General features: G+C 42.1%; 1 protein-coding gene across 3 annotated transcripts in view; it reads right to left on the reverse strand.

The window, feature by feature from the left end:
- NCAN (neurocan) overlaps positions 1-19419 on the reverse strand; it is a 289797-nt gene that overhangs the window by 42928 nt on the left and 227450 nt on the right. For all 3 annotated transcript variants that reach the window (XM_040320673.1, XM_040320665.1, XM_040320682.1), the window contains 2 exons: positions 6340-6456; positions 4371-4484 (listed from right to left, as the gene is read on the reverse strand). In XM_040320673.1, the coding sequence (XP_040176607.1) occupies positions 4371-4484; positions 6340-6456 (231 nt within the window). The remainder of the gene's footprint in view (positions 1-4370; positions 4485-6339; positions 6457-19419) is intronic.

Consider the following 19419-nt stretch of genomic DNA (forward strand, 5'->3'; position numbering starts at 1 on the left):
CCTTGTGGCAACAGTTTGGGGAAATCCCCTTCTGTTTTACTGTGGCAGAAAGCCCAGTCCATAAAAACCTGGTTGGACAAGTTTGGTGTTGGCCGGCTTGGTGTCCTGACCTCAACCTAAACCCATGGGATGAACTGGAATTCATTGGATCAGTTATAAGCCTGGTCTTCTCATCCAACCTCAGTACCTGACCTCACACATGCACTTTTGACTGAATAGGAACAAATTCCCACAAGCATACTCCTTTGGAGAACCTTCCCAGAAGAGTAGAGGCTGTTATAGCTGCAAAGTGAGGGCCAGTCTATAAAATAGTATATATGTAAACCCAATCACTAAAATCTCATGCGTTTTAACAAGTTAACGTATATATGAGCCCTTACCTTGTAAAACAACCCTTCAGTTTAAAATGAAAGAAATTAAAAGCAAAATGTTTGTGTGTGTGTGTATATATATATATATATATATATATATATATATATATATATATATATATATATATATATATACAGTATTTATTTAGACACATTTTAAATATCTTGTTTTTTTCTTTTTATCGTAAGTCATTACACAATCTCTGTTCCCAGCTGCAAAAGGGGCTTAGGGAGGTGGGGAAGGAGGAAATATCAGGACACCGATCTCCCTAGTGCCCAGTGAATGGCTGTGTCGGGGGGAGGGTGGGTGTCAGCAAAAGTATGATAATTGGAGGACAGGCAGTCTACTCCCAGCACAGCCAGAAAAGTGACCACATTGGGATGGATGCTCTCATGGTCAGATTAAATTGAAGAGCAGGGGGACTGTTTGGTTCCCCAGGTATTTCACACAAAGGAAGCAATACAGAATACTTTTTTAATAAATATGTGCATTCCCGTTCGTACGAATGTTATTTTCGTACGAAAATGTTCATTTTCGTACCCGCAGAATAATGTGTACATACGAAAAAATTAAAGCACCAAAATACGAAAACGATGGGATTACGAATGAGCCGCATAATGAACAACCGCAAATACGAACGAACGATCTGACGAAAATACAACAAAACGAAAACGGCAAAAGAACGAAAATTACATCTATAACAAAAGATTTGCATTCTGTATCCTGTTTGAATCCCCTCTCTGCTCGTATCCTCAGCCGTATGTTCACACGACATCCACAACAAAAGATTTGCACTCTGTATCTGTATCTTGTTTGAATCCCTTCTCTGTTCGCACCCTCAGTCGTATGCTCATATGACATCCACAACAAAAGACCCGCACTCTGCATTTTGTTTGAATCCTTTCCCTGTCCGCATCCCCAGTCGCATGCTCACACGACATCCACAACAAAAGATTTGCATTCTGTATCCTGTTTGAATCCCCTCTCTGCTCGTATCCTCAGCGTATGTTCACACGACATCCACAACAAAAGATTTGCACTCTGTATCTTGTTTGAATCCCTTCTCTGTTCGCACCCTCAGTCGTATGCTCACACGACATCCACAACAAAAGACCCGCACCCTGTATTTTGAATTCCTTTTTTCTGTTCGTATTTTGGATTCAACAGAATGCAAATCTTTTGCCACAGATGTCACACGAACACACGACCGAAAACACCAAAAGAAAAAGGACCCAAAACACAGAATGCAAATCCCTTGCCACAGATGTAATTTTCGTTTTTTTGAATGGGCAGTGAGTGTAGTTAGTAAAGCAGCTTCTCTTTTGTGCTGAGTAGTACAGTAAAGCCAAATAAACTTTTCTGTGGATTTTCATCTGAAGGGAGATCAGTTGGCCAGACTTTTGAACCCAAAAATGGTTTTCTGATGGAGTTTAAAAACGAACAAATTTTCTGAGAACGAACGGAAAACTATCGTTTTTATGTTTGTTGTTAAAAAAGTCTGACCAAGTGTATGGGGCTTAACAATCGTTAATATGGATGAGCCGCGTGTTGAAAGTGCCGCGAATCCCACGATATATTTACGAAAGTACAAAATTACGAAAATCTTTTTTCTGTTCGTATCTTCAGTCGCATGCCCACATGACATCCACAACAAATTGTCATAGATGTCACACGAACACACGACCGAAAACACGAACAGAAAAAGGAATCCAAAACACAGAATGCAAATCATTGACGAAAATTCACGAAAATTATTGTCTAACAAGTAACGAACATGAATTAAACAGAATAACAAACCATTTTGTACGAAAATACGAAACGATCGGAATACGAAAAAATCTCGTCGTACGAAAAACGAACAGGAAAACGGGCGTCTTACGAAAAACGAACGGAAACGCCCAGAGGCGATTAAATTCGCATGTGCTGCGCTATATAAGTTTTCATTCATTCATTCATTCATTCAACCTACGGAACGATACGAAACAGAACAAAAAAAAATGATTTTTTTTTCTGTGCACATGTCTACTTTTTAACACAAGTACAGTAGATGGTGCAACAGATATAAATCAGGAATATGAAATGTTGGGGTAACATATTCTTTAATGTCATCTTTAAAGTATTTTCTCCTTTTTTAACTGGTTGCCGACCAGCCGCCGTCGTTTTACGGCGGCAGGTCGGCTCCCCTGGGCGAGAACTTGTAGCTATACATCGGCTCTCGTGCAGGCCACTAGGCCCGCTCGCCCCCGACTCCCGTGCGAGTGCCCGGCGGGCCTGTCAGGGAGAGAAATGCTGATCTTCTGTTCATACAATGTATGAACAGAAGATCAGTAATTTCCCCATGTCAGTCCACCCCCCTACAGTTAGAACACACCCAGGGAACATATTTTTATAGCACTGATCGCTATAAAAATGCCAATGGTCCCAAAAATGTGTCAAAAGTGTCCAAAGTGTCCGCCATAATGTCGGAGTACCAAAAAAAATTGCTGATCGCCGCCATTACTAGTAAAAAAAAAATATTAATAAAAATTCCATAAAAATATCCCCTATTTTGTAAACGCTATAACTTTTTCACAAACCAATCAATAAACGCTTATTATGTTTTTTTTTTTACGAAAAATATGTAGAAGAATACGTATTGGCCTAAACTGAGGACATTTTTTTTTTATATATATTTTTGGGGGATGTTTTATAGCAAAAAGTAAAAAATATTCATTTTTTTCAAAATTGTCGCTCTATTTTTGTTTATAGCGCAAAAACTAAAAACCGCAGAGGTGATCAAATACCACCAAAAGAAAGCTCTATTTGTGGGAAAAAAAGGACGCCAATTTTGTTTGGGAGCCACGTCGCACGACCGCGCAATTGTCAGTTAAAGCGATGCAGTGCCGAATCGCAAAAAGTGCTCTGGTCTTTGACCAGCAATATGGTCCGGGGGTTAAGTGGTTAAGTTTACCAAATAATTATTGGTGCCATGAAGTTCCTTATTTTGGCACTTCCTGTTTCAGGGTGCCCGATTTCTCCCTAACTCCCAGTTGTGCTATTGTATTGTCACCCTGTTGCAGGGGCTTCCTATGGTGGCTACAAGTGACCATTTTAACACACGTTACCCAGGTTATGGTTACCGTCATGAAACCTAACCCTGATAAACACCATATATAGTCATCATTGGAGAGCATGTATTTACACAGGAAGTGGCTACAAAAAGGCTTCATCAGCAGTGAGATACAACACGGTATGATAAAAAGAAAAAATATTTTTTTTATTAAAAAAAGTCAGTTGTTAATAATACACATTGCTTTAGCAAACTAAATTCCATTCAGTTAGGGTTTATTTAATGTCCCTGATTGTTTGAATGGCAAATCAATTTCATAAGTGATGGTCCACAAAGGCTTTGGTCATACAGTATGCGATACAAATTGCTTAAAAAAATAATATGTTCCTTACTTTTTTTTTAAGTCAAACAAAACTTCCTAAAAAGTCCAAGAAATAATGCTTAGTTTATTAAAATCATCAGCTTTCAGGTTTTATTGTTAAAGCTTAATTGAACAAGCTGAAGTTATAAGCTGATTGGCTCCCTACAGAGCTGCACCAGATCTTGCACACTCCAGTTTTAGTAAATCAACCACTGTGTGCCTTTTTAAAAGTCAGCAGCTACAGTATTTGTAGCTGCTGACTTTTATTTTTTCTTAGAAAATGATTGCAGGTTCTCTTTAAGTGTCTTGATTTTAGTGAACCAAGCATTGCTACTTCAATAAAAAAAAAAGAAAAATTCTTGAAACAATGATCCCTCATTATGCAGCATATAGAGATGACATTTTATTTTGAGTTGGTTAAGCAATGTGGAAACTCCGATCTGCCACTAGATAGATAGATAGTTTTAACGGATTTATGACTCTCTCTGCCACTGATTTCCCAGCTTCTCTGGATTTTTTCCAATCCCTTTAATCTTTTTCTTCACATCTTTTATAAACTTGCATCATTTATTCTATTTTGTTTCTCACCTTTGCCACATGTGCTTCCGCCATAGCTTGGTAAACACAAACAAAGGAATGAGTCGATTTCATCAATGCATGTTCCTCCGTTCTGGCAGGGGTTGGATAAACATTCATCAATATCTGTTGAGACGAAATATATGCATATTAAAATGAGCTCATAGTAGAAAAGTAAGTTATGAGCCAGATTTACTGTATATATAATACATTATGTGTGCAGGTAGCTTTTACTTAGCTCATTCATTCACAAAAAAGGATATACAGAGCCTTGAAAAAGTATTCACACCCCTTGACATTGTCCACATTTTGTCATGTTACAAGCAAAAACGTAAACTTATTTTATTGGGATTTTATGTAATAGACCAACACAAAGTGGCACATAATTGTGAAGTGGAAGGAAAATGATAAATGTTTTTTTTTTCACATTTTTTACAAATAAATATGTGAAAAGTGTGGCGTGCATTTGTATCCGGCCCCCCTGAGTCAATACTTTGTAGAACCACCTTTCTCTGCAATTGCAGCTGCAAGTCTTTTTGGTAATTTCTCTTTCAGCTTTGCACATCTAGAGAGTGACATTTTTGCCCATTCTTCTTCTCAAAATAGCTAAAGCTCTGTCAGATTGGATGAAGTGTACACCCGCCCGGGTTTCTCGGCAGAATACAGCTCCGATCGAGTTTCTGGCTGAATTCTGCCGAGAAACTTGGTCGTGTGTACGGGGCCTAACAGGGTTTCTTCTAAGATTTCCCTGTATTTGGCTCCATCCATCTTCCCATCAACTCTGACCAGCTTCCCTGTTCCTGCTGAAGAAAAGCATCCCCACAACATGATGCTTCCACCACCATGTTTCACAGTGGGATGGTGTGTTGTGGGTGATGTGCAGTGTTAGTTTTCCGCCACACATAGCATTTTGGTTTTAGGACAAAAGGTTTAATTTTGGTCTCATCTGACCTGAGCACCTTCTTCCACATGTTCGCTGTGTTCCCCACATGGCTTCTCGCAAACTGCAAGCAAGACTTCTTATGGCTTTCTTTCAACAATGGCTTTCTGCTTGCCACTCTTCCATAAAGGCCAGATTTGTGGAGTGCACAACTGATAGTTGTCATGTGGACAGATTCTCCCACCTGAGCTGTGGATCTCTGCAGCTCCTCAAGAATTACCATGGGTGTCTGGTCTGCTTCTCTGATTAATGTTCTCCTTGCCCAGCCTGTCAGTTTAAGTGGACGACCGTGTCTTGGTAAGTTTGCAGTTGTGCCATACTCTTTCCATTTTCAGATGATGGTTTGAACAGTGCTCCGTGAAATATTCACCGCTTGGGATAACTTCTCCACAATTTTATCCCTGACCTGTCTGGTATGTTCCTTGGTCTTCATGATCCTGTTTGTTCACTAAGGTTCTCTAACAAACCTATGAGGGCTTCACAAAACAGCTGCGTTTATACTGAGATTAAATTACACAGAGGTGGACACTATTTACTAATTAGGTGACTTCTGCGGGCAATTGATTTCACTACATTTTTAGGGGCATTAGCGTAAAGGGGGCTGAATACAAATGCACGCCACAAACACATATTTATTTGTAAACAAAGTTGAAAACCATTTATCATTTTCCTTCCACTTCACAATTATGTGAAACTTTAACGTTTAACGTTTTTGGTTATACACATGACAAAATGTGGAAAATGTCAAGGGGTATGAATACTTTTTCAAGGCATTGTATACAAACATAAACAGACAACTTTTTCAGTACAGCATAAAATGAGTACACTATACCAAACAATCAGTTTTTATCTATCACTACACTAACTCTAATTAAATAAAATGTGATTGGCTGCTATGGGTTTCTCTTATGCACTCTACACATTATACTTTAACTAATGTACTTAACAAGCCTAATACGTTATTTTGCTATACCTATTTTGAAAGTGGTTATATATTAGTTTAACAGTTTTATTTATATTTTTCTTATGCACAATAAGTACCAATTTCACAGTTTTCTCCTGTATAGCCTTTGTGGCAGATGCAGCTGTATGTGCTTTCATTAGACTGACAGGTCCCCATATGCAAGCAAGGGCTGTGAACACAAGGCTGAGGTTCCCCTAAAAAGAAATAGATAGAAAGAAAGAAAGAAAAGGTCACTGACAATATATTATCACTAAAAAAGTCTCAAAATAAAGAGGATGTGGAGTACTAAAACACTGGAAGCCACTAAGGAATTACATCCAGAAGGATACTATAGCTAGCCAAACAATAGCAAATATAATTGTTCACCTCCTACTACAAAAAGCTGTCATACAATATATACAGAAAAAGATGGAAACTAGAATGTTGTAACACTCCATTTTTTGTTGAAACAAGTAAATATATCAAACAAATGGCCACTGCCCTCACCTATAACTGGCCTTTGCAGCAAGGAGCACATGGACAACACATGCAAAACAAAACCAGAGAAATTCCCAGCTCAACTTACCGACCAGCCTGCAACCAAGCAAGTAAATATATACCTTAACCACTTCCATACCAGGCACTTACGCACCTTCCCGCCCAAGCCAATTTTCCGCTTTCAGCGCTGTCGCACTTTGAATGACAATTGCGCGGTCGTGCTACACTGTACCCAAACAAAATTGGCATCCTTTTTTCCCCACAAATAGAGCTTTCTTTTGGTGGTATTTGATCACCTCTGCGATTTTTATTTTTTGCGCAACAACTAAAAAAAGACTGTAAATTTTGAAAAAAATTACGTTTTTATTTTTTTCTGTTAATTTTTTTGTAAATAAGTAAGTTTTCTCTTTCAATTACGGGCACTGATATGGCGGCACCGATGAGGTGGCACTGATGGACACCGATGAGGTAGTACTGATGGGCACCGATGAGGTGGCACTGATGGGCACTGATGGGCACTGATAGGCGGCACTGGTATGCGGCACTGATGGGCACTCATAGGCGGCACTGATGGGCACTCATAGGCGGAACTGATGGGCACTCATAGGCGGAACTGGGCACTCATAGGCGGCACTGATGGGTACTCATGGGCGGCACTTATGGGTGGCACCGATGGGTACTTATGGGTGGCACAGATGGGCACTGATAGGTGGGCACTGGGCATAGATGGGCACTGAGAGGTGGCACTGATGGACACTGAGGGGTGGCACTGATGGACACTGAGGGGTGGCACTGATGGCATTGCTGGGCATCACTCCAGTCAGTGCCCATGTTGCCAGTCAGTGCCCATTTGTGAGCACGGATTGGCATTTATTGTGCTCTTTGTTTTTTATTATTATTTTTTTTTTTTTGTGGTGCCATGGTGGCTTCCCTGGTGGTCCAGTGTGGGGATCCGAGGGGGGGCTGTGCTGATAAACAATCAGCGTTAACCCCCCCTGTCAGGAGATCTGCCGATCGACTCTCCTCTACTCGCATCTGTCAGACGCGAGTGAGGAAGAGTCGATCAATGGCTCTTCCTGTTTACATCATGATCAGCCGTGATTGGACATGGCTCTTCCTGTTTACATCGTGATCAGCCATGATTGGACATGACATGATTGGACATGACTGATCACGTGGTAAAGAGCCTCCGCCAGAGGCTCTTTACCGAGATCGGAGATGCAGGGTGTCAGACTGACACCCCGCATCACCAATCGCCTCGCTGCGTGCCCCCACGGGAGCGCGCCGGCATGAAATCCTGCAGGACGTCAATCTGCTATTGACCGGGCGATAAGTGGTTAAAAGGGACACTAAAGGTTCCTGTTTTTTTTTTTAAATAACAAACATGTCATACTTACCTCCACTGTGCAGCTCGTTTTGCACAGAGTGGCCCCGATCCTGGTCTTCTGGGGTCCCTCGGCGGCTGTCTTGGCTCCTCCCCGCATCAGCTAACCCCCTTCATGGGAAGCTCTCTCCCATGGGGGTTAGCTTGCGGGCGCCGCCGACTGTATCACTCGGCCCCGCCCCCCGGTGCGCCACGTCATTGATTTGATTGACAGCAGCAAGAGCCAATGGCTGCGCTGCTATCAATCAACCAATGAATGAGCCGAGAAGCTTGGCCGAGAAGCTATCGTGTTCACGACTTTCGAGGGGTCAGGTAAGTAAACAGGAGGGACGCTAATCCTCAGATGTTTTTTCACCTTAATACATAGAATGCATTAATGTGAAAAAACATATACCTTTACAACCCCTTTAAAGTACAAACTTAAGTCTACTTGGATCTTGCCAATTAATGCTCTTTCAGACACACTTTTCAGAGGGCGATAGAGTAGTGGCCAATAGGTGTTTAGGAGGAGGTACTACTGCTACCTCCTGACACCTGTTTTTTGTATTTTATTTTTAAATTGCTGAATGGCAACTTTTACATTTCTGGACCACGCCACAACTGCGAGCCAAGCTTTCAACTTTTGGCCATTCAAGGTATACTCCACTTTTGTGGGGTAAAAAAATATCAAATGAAAAAAATAATATAGCAAATACAATTGCTACATAAGTCAAATTGTATGTTATTCAAAATGAGTTTCCTTTTTTAATCTGCAGCACTGGAATTTTCTGTAAAATGCAATGCAATATGGCCACCTGGATGCAATCTGTACACAGATGGTGTACAGATCCCCACCCCCACCTCAGATATGTTATTTTCTATTAGTTTGATTGGCTTACTGAGTCAGATTTTGGCCATCCCCTGCAACAAAAATGTCACTTTTGGTTAAATACTCAGAGAGGGTAATCACATACATAGGGAAGCAGACCCTGCCACATTCCTCATTAGAACACTGCAAATGCAGCAGCTGACTGATAATTATGAAATCACTCCCGTTCATTTTGCACATAGACACAGAGAAAGAAACAGTTATTTCTTCAGAATAGCAAAAGGTATTTGCAACAAAGTTTGTTAAAATCTCTGCAATGTACGTAGATCATCCAGACGGGAATGTTTTTTTCTCAACAGAGTCACTGTTTAGACTCAATGGGTGAGTTTGACAGGTGGTACTGCCTCTGAGTTAGAAATGCTGCATCATAAAGCAAAGCATCATGGCCATGGCATGTGTACAGCTCTTTTTGACTGTATTGTGACAGTTCAGGTGGGTGGCTGGGGGACAGTAAATCCACAGCTAGGCTGATGGTAAAAACCACGGCACATCTGCTCACTTTTACCACCCCCTTGCTGCCCATCTGAAACAGCCCTTACTGTATAATGTGATTAGTAACTTTGCAAAGCACATTTCAAAGATATACATGTGCAATACATGCTTATCTGGAAAATCATTAAAATCTCTGCATAGTTCATACCAGATGATCACATATTTCAGCAATCAGCATCTAAAATGGTATTTTTGGGGGATTATTTTAGAGAAAAGGAAATGGAAGATTTTCTGTCTGGTATTCTGCTTTTGTTTCTGAGAACAAAGTTGCTGGGAAAATTTTGGACAGCAGCAAGAAATGAGGACAATGGGGAAAAAAACGGAATATTCGTGACAAGGACAGTGATAAATGGGACTCTGGAGTGAAAGAGAAGTGAATAGAACCTGAAAATAGGAAAGAGATAAATGGCTAGAGAGGAAAGTGGATAGTAAAATAAGAAGACAAATGAAAAATGGGAACTAGCAAAAAAAAATTAGTGGAGTGAAAATGATCAAGATAACAATGCAAACTATGTTGGATATTTTATTAAAAGAAAAACTTAAACACACAAAAATCGATTGATGGAAGATTTTCATTTTTATGAAGAAATTAAGTGTGAATAACTGTTGTGTCACTTCACTTTTTTATGATCAGTTGATTACATGGGTTCCTGCATCAGAGATGACAATGACAGCATGTATAATATACAAATGTCTGTTTATAAACACTGCTCAAAAAAATATACACTTTAAAAACACATCAGGTCTCAATGGGGAAAATCTCATGCTGGATATCTATACTGATATGGACTGGGTAATGTGTTGGGAACAAAAGGATGTTGGTTCATTCCTCTTCAATGACTATGCAAAGTTGCTGGATATTGGCAGGAACTGGAACATAGAAAAAAAAAAGTTGCGCCAAAAAATTTAATTAACCAACTCTGAAGTATGGTAAATGAAAAACATGGAATAAACCCGGAAGTCCACATAAACCATGTATTGGCACTAGATGGTAGGCAAGGCTGAAGTACAGTTCTTAAACAGCAAAGTGTAGCTCCATAGAAGTCAATAAACTTAGATAGCAGATCTGACTCTCCAAATCACCAGGTGACATGTATGCATTCAATGTGAACCCTCCACCATAAAATTAAGCCGCTTACCAGATGGCAAGCAGTACAAGCGGTTGGCTGTAACCCAGCCACAGCCTTTGGCTCCCCAGGGATGATGAATGGAGCAATGGCGTCCCAGACACCAGATAAGATCACTCCTAGGATCAAATATCGAACACTGCAAGCAATTGGCTATAGCCAGCCAAGGACTTAGACTCCCCAGGGGTGTTGGATGGAGCAATGGCGTCCCAATTACCGATAGGTCATTCCAAGGATCATATGGGTATAATTGAAAAAAGAGACGCAATAGCGTAATACCGCAGGGTAACAGTTTAATTAAAAAGTAATGTACTTACAACAATGTGATTTAAAACAGCGTGTTGCATAAAAGACAGCGAATGCCGGCCGGCATGAAGGAGCCCTCCTCCTTAGCGTGGTGATTTCACTGACGTAGCCTCAGGAACTGGAACATGCTGTCCTATACGCCAATCCAGAGCATTCCCAAATATGCTCAATGTGTGACATGTCCGGTGAGTATGCTGACCATGCAAGAACTGGGATGTTTTCAGCTTCCAGGAATTGTGTGCAGATCCTTGCAACATGGGGCTGTGCATTCCCATACCATAACCCTACCGCCACCATGGGCCACTCGATCCGCAACGTTGACATCAGCAAACCACTCACCCACACAACGCCATGCATGCTGCCTGCCATCTGCCCTGTACAGTGAAAACCGGGATTCATCTGTGAAAAGAACGCCTCTCCAAAGTGCCAGACGCCATTGAATGTGAGCACTTGCACACTCAAGTCAGTTATGACGATGAACTGCAGTTAGGTGGAGACCCTGATGAGGACAACAAGCATGCAGATGAGCTTCCCTGAGACGGTTTCTGACAGTTTGTGCAGAAATTCTTTGGTTACGCAAACCGATTGTTGCAGCAGCTGTCCGGGTGGCTGGTCTCAGAGGATCTTGGAGGTCAAGATGCTGGGTTTGGAGGTCCTGGGCTGGTGTGATTACATGTGGTCTGCAGTTGTGAGGCCGGTTGGATTTAATTCTCTGAAACGCCTTCGGAAACGGATTATGGTAGAGAAATGGTACATTCAAGGGCAACAGCTCTGGTGAACATTCCTGCCGTCAGCATTCCAATTGCACGTTCCCTCAAAACTTGCGACATCTGTGGCATTGTGCTGTGTGATAAAACTGCACATTTTAGAGTGGCCTTTTATTGTGGCCAGCCTAAGGCACACCTGTTCAATAATCATGCTGTCTAATCAGCCTCTTGATATGCCACACCTGTGAGGTGGATGGATGATCTCCGCAAAGGAGAAGTTGCTCACTAACACAGATTTAGACAGATTTGTGAAGAATATTTTCGGCTACTCGTGACGCGATGTATGCGACCATCGCAAGCCTGTCAATCAAATAGGAACGCCCAGTCCCGAAGACCATACCCGGAAGCGGTGGAGAAGATCTATCTCTAAAACGGTAAGTACTGCTTCGATTTTAAAAAAAAACACCCGATTCCCCTTGACAAAATGAGCATCAATCTAATGTTAAAAAAAAAATTTCGGGTGAACTCCTGCTTTAAGAATCTGGTCTGCCTTCTTAATTTGGAACACTGTGAGGAAGCTGTGAGGGCTCTTTGATGGAAGAACTACCATCATGGCCATTGAAAGTTAGCAGCCTGCAGTGTGTATTTGCAGGTTGGGTCCTCCCGCTAAGATGAATTGAACCTAAGACTGCTTATATCTGTAACCTGTCATCTGTTTTTAGTTAGGTAAATGTTATTTTTCATTATTTTTAATTGTCTGTGTATTATTCACCCATACGTTTTCAAGAGACTGCATATATAATCAGTTTCCTTGGAGTGATTGCAAATGATTTTTAGAATGAACAGTGCCAGAAAAGTGATCTTGCCAGGATCTGATCCTTGAATTAAAAGTCTAAGCACTAAGCACTACACCTAGAAGTAAAAATTGTTTATTTTAATAAAAGTAAAAATTATAAAATGTAGTGACTATTCTATTTACACATAAACTATTCTTTTACACATTTGACTATCATGAACTTGTTTGCTATAAAGTGTTGGAAAATTAACCTGGGCATAAAAAATATACTGTATGGGCCAGCCTTTGCAAAGTGCTTTCGGTGGCTGTAGATAAAATGTATTCTGTTAAATATGATCTCCAGACAACAGCTAAACACACATATTGTATTTGAACTGTCTTATCCGCCAAAAGATTTTTACTTTGTCTATCCACTTTCGTGAATACTATTCTTCTGCTAGGCAGCACAGCCAGGGGGGTGATACCACTTTCTCTGTTAGACAATGAGGGAGCAGCAACACACTGATAAGGCATAAACTCTCTATGACTTAGCCCGTAAGAGTGAAACATGGGGCACTCTTAAAGTGATGTCATGGGTGTGCAGCATCTTTTCTGTCAGTGAATCTTCATGGAGCAAGGATGGGTTCATTAGACTAGTAGTCTCCAAACTGCAGCCCGGGAGATTTTATTCACTGACAACAATGAAGGGCACAATTCCTACCAACGACATCAACGATGGAGCACAATTCCTCCCAAGGACACCAACTATGGGGCTCCATTAACACCAATGATAAGGCACAATTCCTCCTAATGACACCAACAATGCGGCCCAATGACACTAATGATGGGGCAAATATCCTCCCAATAACACAAATGATGGGACACAATTCCTCCCACTGACACCAATGATAGGGGATTGTTTATTCCCACTGATGCTGGGACATTTTGTACTCCTGGTGGCCACAGTCTGGCCCCCTAAAGTCTGGAGGACAGTAAACTGGCCCTTTGTTTAGAGAGTTTGGAGACCCCTGCCTTAGACCATCACATTGGCTTTGAAGCGGTGGAGGTTTGGAGCATGACTCAATGAAATTAACTCTGTTTCTTCCTCCTGTCAGTATGTTCCCTCTCAGTACTTGCTCATGCAACAGAGCTTGATTTTCTGGTGCTACTTCTCTGATTGCCATTGTACAAGGAGTGACCAGAGGCTGACATCAACACAGATTTGGCAACTTATACTAGTAGTAAAATACCATCAGCATGTATAAATAAATGCATTTTTTAAGGAATAAAAAGCATTATTAAATGCTATTTTTCATTACCTGGAGTTTAGCCTTTACAGCTAATCAAAGAAGATGGCACAGCCATTTTTTACCAAATATGGTGGCTTATACCAAAGCTGTCAGTAGTTAATTCATTTATTTAACTGAACTATTTCCGTAATATTAAAGATGGTTTACTCTTCATCCACAAAGCTACTTCAGTTCTAATAAAGTGTCAGGAACACACCCCAGAATTTATTTCCACATGGAATATGTCAAAGCAGATGTTAATTGTCCAAGAACATGGAGAAGGGTACGAACATTTGTGAAACCACCCTGTTCTAATGACATAATTCAATCACCATGGTGGTGTCTAGGACACATGTTAGTTGGTCAAATCGCACTGCTAGATGTGTGAACAAAATAGGCAGGTAGGGGGCATTCTTCGTTTAAATTAGCCATGACCCCATGTAAATGAATGGCCGTTTGTACGGCGCATGCGCGCGCATGCTCAGAATCACGTCGCATATACTCCCTAAGAAACGTTGGCTTAATGCTTTTGTCGTGAACGTAACCTACGCACAGCCCCATTCACGTAACACTTACGTAAACGACGTAAAATTTGACGGCTGTTCCGACGTCCATACCTTAACATTGACTGCGCCTCATATAGCAGGGATAACTTTACGCCGGACGTAAGCCTTACGTAAAACGGCGTAGCGGGCGCAAGTACGTTCGTGAATCGGCGTATCTAGCTAATTTACATATTCTATGCGTAAATCTATGGAAGCGCCCCTAGCGGCCAGCGTACAGTATATATGCACCCTAGATACGACGGCGTACTAAGACTTACGTCGGTCGGATGAAGCAGGAATTCAGGAGTATCTAGTTCCCTGAATAGCACGCATAGATACAACGGCGCATCTTTCAACTTACGCGGCATATCAATAGATACACCGACGTAAACTCTTTGTGAATCTAGCTCATTGTCTCCAAATACGGAAAGGTTTCTTCGCAGTAAGAGCTGTGAAAATGTGGAATAGACTCTCTCAAGAGCTGATTCTGGCCAGCTCAGTAGATGGATTTTTTTTTTAAATGGTTTCTTTCCTATATATACATAATATAACTGGATACTAACATTTATGGGTAAAGTTGATCCAGGGAATATCCAAATGCCTCTTTGGGGATCAGGAAGGATTTCTTTCCCCCTGCTGGAGCAAATTGGTTCATGCTTTGCTGGGGTTTTTTGCCTTCCTGTGCATCAACTGTGGTTATAGGATTGTGTATATAGGACTGTATTTTTTTTCTAGGATATATATATATATATATATATATATATATATATATATATATATATATATATACCCCCCCCCCCACCCATTTTTATTGGTTGAACTAGATGGACTTACACGTGAACGCTCACAAAAGTGTCAAGGACACCTAAATTCTCGGAAGAATAAAGGTTCTCTACTTGCTAAAAAAAAATTAACTAATGCAGCTATCACATCTAAAGACTGGTAAGCTACAATAAGTTCTGACCTGACCTGCAGTCCTGACCTGCAGCGTTTACCCTGCTGTGTTCGAACATCTTTCTTTTTAGTGATCTTTTTGCCTCCCCAATATACAGGTCTTTTTATTTCTCTCCACACTGGACTGAATATACCAAAATTTCTCAACACATGATCGATTGATAGCAAGGAGTTTTTCTGACTCCTGATCTCAGAGTTTTGATGACTGCCTTTGGATTAAAGCCATCATATTATTTTGATGTTTTCATAGATACAACTTGTATGAAACACATCACAGTGGTACTTTGTAAATAATTAATCTCATTCAAGGGTACATACAGTAGTTCAATAAAGCTTAGACTACAAGTATGCACACACTGTAAAGGCCTCTTTTCGACTTGGAGCAACCTAATGAAGTGCGCCTCAACCACCTGGTTTAGCAATCCCTTCTTAAAGAGGAAGTAAACCCTGATGGGTTTTACTTTCTTTTTTGCTCCCTGCTAAGTAAAAGGAGAATGTGCTAGTTACATAGGGTGACCAGACATCCCCGTTTTCAGGGGACAGTCCCTGGATTGAGGACCAAGTCTGTCCCTGGTTTTGTCCCCGGATTTGGATTTGAACAGGGGCTGGAGCAATTTCAAAGACATTCAGTGCAGAATAAAAAAAAAAATCTGAATTACACACCTCCACTCAACTGCTTCTACTAGCTTGGGGGGGGGGGGGGGTCCATTATCTGTGCCTCTTCATGATGATCATGTGCTGGTCGGAGCGGAGGGAATATTTCTTCAGTTTCGGGTGCATGCCCATTCCGCTCCACTTCTGTTCTTCTGCCTTGACTCAAGTCTCGGCCAGTCGTCTGCCTGCCTATCTCCTTGCCTTCCCTGGTAGAGGGATCTTCCTCCGCACCCCATGCAGTAGTAGCCAGGGCCTGGAGAGTGAGATTTGACAGGCTGTGAGGCTGGCGGCGATGGGCATAAAGTCCTTGATTGCCGCCATTACAAGTAAAAAAAAAAATATATGTCCCCGGATTTCATTTAAAAAATCTGATCACCTTATGCTAGTATGCATCGCATACACTTACCTGCAAACGAACCCCGAGTTGTCCCCGCTGGAGGCTGCATCCTTGTTCGCCCCTCTTCCTTCCGGGGTCACGGACTCTGGCTCTGTCACTGGCAACATTGCAACTGCCCCATACCAATGCAGTTGTGGCATAGTAGTGTATGATTTACAGGGTTAAAACGTGGGGGGGGGGGGGGGGGTGAGATGACATATTGCCTCCTCACTGCCTGTCAAATGCCTCTGATGTGCTATCCACTACAGATCAGAGGTGTATAATAGCTGCACAGCTAAATGTAGCCTAAGGGTAAGGGTGTACTTTGCACTGATTTATTACAGCATATCTCAAGACAGATACAAAATATTCATGAACATGTTTAAATTAGTTGTAAATCACGTATTTGCCATATATACTATTCTTTTTTACCTGCTTTCTGTAGTTTCCAGATGAAAGGCCAAACCTAAAAGCCAATCACAGTTTGCTGTAGTGCACAATGTCAGCCTGACAGAGGGATCCTGCTGATTTGTGCTGATGAGATTGAAGACACATTAATGTACTGTTCCTTTTTTTTTTCACTCAGCAGACTGAATTAGGTCCTGGATCAGGATTTATTGCTTAAATAAAATGGACTAAAATGGGCTTTGTTGTCTGGCATAGATGTCTGTGTGTCACAGGCCTGGCTTAACAGAATTACATGTTTGTGACAGGTAAGATACTTAAAATGTATACATATCTAAAATATGGCAGCTTGCCATGAGATCTGCTTTAACCCTTGCTGACAGAGCCACTTTTACATTTGTAATCAGAGTCTTCGAGTAAGGGATGCGATAACCCTAATAACCAATGGCCTGAGTGTGTGCCTTTTGGCCCGCTGGTAGGTACGCCTGAAAGAGGGCATACCCTGAGTAAGAAAAAGTACAATGAGAATATATGAAAGCTGAGGGAATGGGTGGGACCCAGAAACCGACGGCGACCCAGCCCTGACCGGGAGGGAGTGTTAAAGTAGTTGTAAACCCTCGGATATGACATTACTGAAAAAATTAGCACATAACACAAGCAGCTGATCGCTGCATGTGAAAGTTTACTCACCGCCGTCATTAGCTGTAAAAAAATTTTTTATTTTTTTTTGTTTTGAAGACGTCACCGCGCTTGCGCATTGTAGCCCCGCAAATCCGGCCATTTGAAGCCTTGCTGAGTTTTCATCTACATTTCCGGCAGTAAATGTGAGCGAGCTCCATGAGCGAGCTTCCCCTCTGTCCTCAGAAGAGAAGTCTCGCGATGTTACAGTCCTCCTGTTTCTGATAACTCCTCCCCCCCCGTGTGACTGAACAACACTGCAGCCTCAGACATAGGAACGAGTATATTGGTTGCCGTGGTAACGGCAATCCAGATCGAGGCTTGGTTACGGCGGTACGATGCATGCGGAAGATTTCTAACAGAGACCCAGTAAGGGCGGAAGTGACATCAGAAAGAGAAGCAATGAACAGGAGCGAGAATGGCGATTTCTATACCCGGAAACAGTGAAAAAAAGAACGCTAGCCAACAGATATTTGCGGGCCTCGTTTTTTAAAATAATAAATGCAATAAGCATTGCAATGACCTTGGCTAATAGAATAACTAAAAAATAGAAAAAGTAGCCGAGGGTTTACAACCGCTTTAAGTACCCTCAGGCTCCTCCCACAAATACAGGCTGGCCTGCGGCCAGCCTTCTAACTTGTAATCAGAGTCTTCGAGTAAGGGATGCGATAACCCTAATAACCAATGGCCTGAGTGTGTGCCTTTTGGCCCGCTGGTAGGTACGCCTGAAAAAGGGCAAAAAAGACCCAAATTTAGGTGGAGAGGGTAGATAAGCGACCAGGAAGTAAAGCAGCATGCGCCCGGATGGCAATCGTATGCATACCTGATAAGTAGCCGTTATGACCGGAGAAGCTACCGACTCATGACCTGTGAAAGAAGGAAGCCCCTGCCGAACGCGTGAAGCAGCCCCTGAACTCGACCAATGCCCCGAGAAAGATTGGTTTGAGCCTGCCGCCTGCGACAACCCAGCCGAGAGCCTGAAGCGTTAATGATACGAGGATACTTGGGGGCAACTGAACCAGAACTGGCCAGAGAAGCCCTTGCAACCATGTCTAACAACGAAACTACAACCGGACGCCAGACTTAGCTCCGTGAGGAACCCCCCAACCCCTGGCCTACCCATACTTGATATGGAAAGTGAGCGGGTGAGTTGAAAAAAATTGACAACTGACAGGAGCCTGAAGTGCTGGATACCTAATGTATAAGTTGACGGAGCAGAAGGACGAGGCCCATGCGCTACGGCAGCAACAACCTAACCTGGAACCATGTCGACACACGAAACCCGTTCCTACCTGATAGCCTTGGCTGAAAGTACCCATAGAAGGGACGTCAGAGAATCGGGGATGGGAGATTCCACCACCACCTCCGACAAGGAACACCCATGACACAGACATGAACCAGAAGGTCTGCTAGACCGGACCCAAAGGGATGATGACATGGCCGGCAGAAATGGAAGAAGAGCAGGAACTGAGGGTGCGCCGACACAACCTAGACAAGACAGAAAACAGACATACAACAACAACACCCTATGAGCCTACCTATATATGAGCAGAACATCAAGACCGCTGCGCATGAATGACCCCGTTGACACCCCCACCCAGTGTGACTGGCATGTGAGCCTGAGTAACCTGCCGTGCAGAGACAGGCAATTTAACTGAACACTCAACGCTAGTGTACCCACGAACGGTGGTGGGTAATCGTATAGGTGTAATGAATGAACGTGCACGTATGACGTATGTAAACAGGCGAGAAGATTGTGGTCAACAATCAATTAAAAACGAAAACCTCAGCCCGTAAGAATCTGAAGACGTGACAGATCCTGAGATGTGAGCACTAGCTAATCAACCCAGATGCAACGTGGACAAAGTACAATGAGACATGGTCACTACGGAGATGACAGCACCAAGACAAACAAACACAGACAGGAATCGTGGGGCAGCAACTCTAAAACAGAAATCGTGGGGGCAGAAATGCTATGACAGAAATTAAGGGGGACAGAAATCGTGGAGGCAACAGTAATGCTGAGACTGAAAACTTATGGCAAAACCTGGGGCAGAAATGGTATGGGAGACCCGCTGAACCTGAATGCTGTGGCAAAAAAAAAATAAATAAATAAATAA

This window comes from Rana temporaria, chromosome 1 (assembly GCF_905171775.1).
Source record: "Rana temporaria chromosome 1, aRanTem1.1, whole genome shotgun sequence".
Lineage (NCBI taxonomy): Eukaryota > Metazoa > Chordata > Amphibia > Anura > Ranidae > Rana > Rana temporaria.